General features: G+C 31.1%; 2 protein-coding genes across 2 annotated transcripts in view; one reads left to right on the forward strand and one right to left on the reverse strand.

Moving 5' to 3' along the window:
- Positions 1-1521, forward strand: part of LOC108684776 (inositol 2-dehydrogenase-like) — a 2725-nt gene extending 1204 nt beyond the window's left edge. The window contains exons 3-4 of the mRNA XM_018189253.1: positions 176-557; positions 982-1521. Of these exons, the coding sequence (XP_018044742.1) occupies positions 176-557; positions 982-1437 (838 nt within the window). The 3' untranslated portion in view covers positions 1438-1521. The remainder of the gene's footprint in view (positions 1-175; positions 558-981) is intronic.
- Positions 1522-2774: 1253 nt separating this feature from the next.
- Positions 2775-4015, reverse strand: part of LOC108684794 (protein DDI1 homolog 2) — a 4637-nt gene continuing 3396 nt past the window's right edge. The window contains exons 5-6 of the mRNA XM_018189279.1: positions 3827-3957; positions 2775-3518 (exon numbers count right to left, since the gene is read on the reverse strand). Of these exons, the coding sequence (XP_018044768.1) occupies positions 3310-3518; positions 3827-3957 (340 nt within the window). The 3' untranslated portion in view covers positions 2775-3309. The remainder of the gene's footprint in view (positions 3519-3826; positions 3958-4015) is intronic.

The following is a 4015-nucleotide window of genomic DNA, read 5'->3' on the forward strand; positions in this document are numbered from 1 at the left end:
AATTAAGTACCTATATTGTAATATAAATTTATATGTATAATATAAATTATATATTATAAATGATATATAAATTAACATGAATTACACAATTTCTGTATCTAGATAATATAAATCTATAATACAAATGTATCTGTATAATCAAACAAGTAATGCCTGCTTTTCACAATTTGTAAAGTGTCGATGCGGTTTTCGTGGCGTCGCCGACTTACACACACGAAGGTATAGTTATTAAAGCTTTGGAAGCAAAAAAGGCAGTCTTCTGTGAAAAACCCATAGCAGAGGATCGACCAAACACCGTTAAATGCTACGAGATGGCCAAGAAAGTTGGCAAGCCACTATTTAGTGCATTCAATCGGCGATTCGATCCGAGTTATTCAAATCTGCAAGAACGAGTTCGCAAAGGAGAGGTCGGACACGTTCACATGATTAAAACAGTCTCTCGTGATTCTCCCTTGCCCTCTCTAGACTATTTGAAAGTATCTGGCGCTATTTTTCACGATTGCTTGGTCCATGATATTGACATGATAACTTGGGTTCTCGGAGAACTCCCAGATAAGGTACGATTTTTACACATATTGTACACTGAGAAAAATACTAAATTTTAATAAATATTTGTTTAAATAATCCTAAGTAAAAATTTAAATATAAACATATATTTGTTTGACATAAAAGTTAATTTCATTATTAATTTCATTCATTTTTTAATAATTAAATATTTATTTATTAGTAAGTAAATGTTTAGTACTATCCAAAGAAATATATGTTAAGATTTAGTAATTTTTTTTCAATTATATAGCAATTTTGTATATCTACATTAGTTAATATCTAAAATATAAAAATTTGCTTTTTCTAAGATATTAACTGCTGAGCAGTTAATATCTTAGAAAAAGAAAATTTTTATATTTTATAATTATCTCAAAGGACTAAAAAAATGAACAAATGATATCTATTTAAAAAAATGATAAAAAATACGGATTACAGGTTTCGGTCCTAGCTCACGCAAATATCCCAGAAATCAAGGCCATTGGAGACTTCGACACGGTTGCAGTGAACTTACATTTTCCATCAGGAACAGTTGGCATGATCGATTTATCGCGCAACAGCTCATACGGATATGATCAACGACTGGAAGCCTTCGGTCCGAAGGGCATGCTGCAAGCCGCCAATGAACAGTTTCACTCCGTTCATGCGTATAATGAACTACAAGGGATTACCACCGCCCCGATCTTCTACTCATTCGCTAGCCGTTTTATGAACGGTTATCTGAGAGAGTTTGATCACTTCCTCGATGTGGTACATGGTAAGGTTGAGTCACAGGTTAAGTCGAAGGAAACTCTGGCGGTGAGTAAGATCGCTACGGCCTGTGAAGAGTCCGCTCGTTTGGGGAAAATCATGGAACTCACATGGACAAAGGACGAGTTGCCAGATAACTTATGAGGAGAAACAGCAAAACTTCAATAAAACTATTATTACATCCGTATAATATTTTTTTTGATGTCATTCTTTTAAATTATACACACACACACACACACACACACACACACACACACACACACACACACACACACACACACACACTTTTTTGTTTATAAATAGAAAATTATCAAATTATATATAAAAAGACAGTGAGACTTTTATGAACGTTATTCATTTAAAATCTATATGTATGTCTCTCTTTCACTCAGTCTGAATATCTGAGTATCCGAGAGGCAAAGGTATAGATATATAATAAATGTTTGTAAACGTGATTTTCCTTTTTTTCTCCCTTGTTTTGAACTTTTCGTCTAACTTTTTATGACAATATCACAAAATAGATATTTTTTAAAGTGCAATTTGAGAAATAAAATAATATAGCTGTGATACATCTACATAAAAATATATTATAAATTATAATGTGCACACATTATTATCGTTTTTGTTCAAATAATGAATATTTAGTTGATAAATAAATCAAGTCATATTGTTCATGTTTTTATTGTATGACAAAGAAATTATAATAATGTACCAAATACCTTGTCAAAAGAAAAATAGCAGCAGTATAAAATCGACATTGTAAATTGAGTACACACCTGTGTAGAAGACACTTCTTCATGTAACTGCTATCATAACAAATATCTTGTAAAAAAATGGAAAATTTTTCTATTCACCTGTTGTTATCATTTTATATACAAAGTCAGTGTTTTTCTTCGGTAAATAATGAGGAACTGAGTTTGAGCTGAGTCCAACATTAAATTCGAATCTCTGAAACATTATCAAACTATAAAGTCGATGTTCTAAGCGCAAATTCTGTCTATCCCGTCTATCCGTTTCGTACTCGAGATTTATAAGAATCTATTAATACTAGATATATATACATTTGTCCATATTCACCACTTAAATGAAAAATTACAAAGAATACCGCAAAAGATACACATATCTTTCGAGGTATGTAGAAAAATCTTATCGCTTACTATGCTGATTCTCCTCAGCGCAATTATGTATACACAAGTCTTGTTTTTGTATGAATTCCAAATAAAATATCTCGATATATTCAATATATAATCATATTTTCGCAAATATGCATACTGCAATTAATTATGTTAAATATTAGGTCACGTAACAATTTAATTCTTCTTTTTAACAAACTTAGCTACATAGCGTAGTATAGTACATATATAAATATATATACTATTTAGAAATAATGCAATTAGGCGTTGCATGTACGTGTAAGAAAATATACAAAGAAGTATACTTCAATATAACTTCTTGTCAATTTAATTGGAACTTCTGTATTATTTATGCATTTTTATAAAATTCAATCTGAGAGATGCGCATATTCTCCAACGTTCTTCAATTTGTTTCTGAGCTATAAAAATTTTTTTTACATCATAATTATTGATCAATGTATCAAATTTTCATTTATTAAAGGACCATATTGTCTTCTTCGTTTTGTGAATTAGTTGAAACTTCAAAAATGTAATATTATTTTCTGGGACTGTTCTTTTATTTATGTGACTGTTCATATTATTGAAAGCGAATAACAAATAGCATGCACAATCTTCATTCTAATATTGAAATAAATGTATATTAGAATAAAAGCGGAGAAGTTCCATGTTAAAGATAACATTTGATTCCAACGATTTCACAAAACGGAGAATCAATTAAAAGTATCAAACAGCGATTAAACGACGCTTAAACGATACTTAAAAATTGCTTTGAACATTGTCCTTTCTATTTTTATTGCCTAGCATATATTCACAATTTCGCTCTATGCCTGTTCACGATAACTCGCACGATAACACTTAAATCGCACGCAACAATTTTTAACATTCAAAATTTTAATGATTTCGCAAACAGTGCAGCAGTAGCCTGCGTTTTATCCCCGTTAAATCTACGCAATTCCGCAATAACTTGTGCCCTGGTAAAACCCAGAGCCTCCAGTTCCTTGACTGTAGCTTCCGTGAACGGATCATGCGGATAAATTGTAGTCTCTAAAGCGGCGGGCCTTGATGACCCTTGATTACTGCTGCCTTGTCCGTCTAACAAATTTCCATGAAAACATTTATCATCGACGAGAAAAATTACTGTAGAAATAAATAGTGTTCGTTAAAAAAAGAAAATAAATTAGGCTATAAATAATGATCATACAAATTAGACATTCATAACTTTAAGTTGCTTAAAAACAAAAATTTAATAATTTAAATTTATTTAAAGAATAGGCGATAGCAGAAATATACTAAAACAGACCAGGCATAGGGAAAAGGTATAAAGATAGTATTTTTTCAATAGATAAAGTGAAAAAAGGACAAAAGGATTAAGAGGACAGCCTGGGCTGATACGTACTTACCATGCTGCCTCTGTTTTTTAGCATCCCTCGTGCTATCCTCGAGAGCTCGCTGAAGATCTCTGTCATCTAAGGCTTCATCACTATTTCCACTTAATTTTGCACACTCTGGTAAATCACCTGTAGAAATAATTATTAATAAATTATTTGCTAATATTTTTTATTCTCATTTTAATTTTAATTAATTTGTTA

The sequence above is a fragment of the Atta colombica genome, unplaced genomic scaffold, assembly GCF_001594045.1.
Source record: "Atta colombica isolate Treedump-2 unplaced genomic scaffold, Acol1.0 scaffold140, whole genome shotgun sequence".
NCBI lineage: Eukaryota > Metazoa > Arthropoda > Insecta > Hymenoptera > Formicidae > Atta > Atta colombica.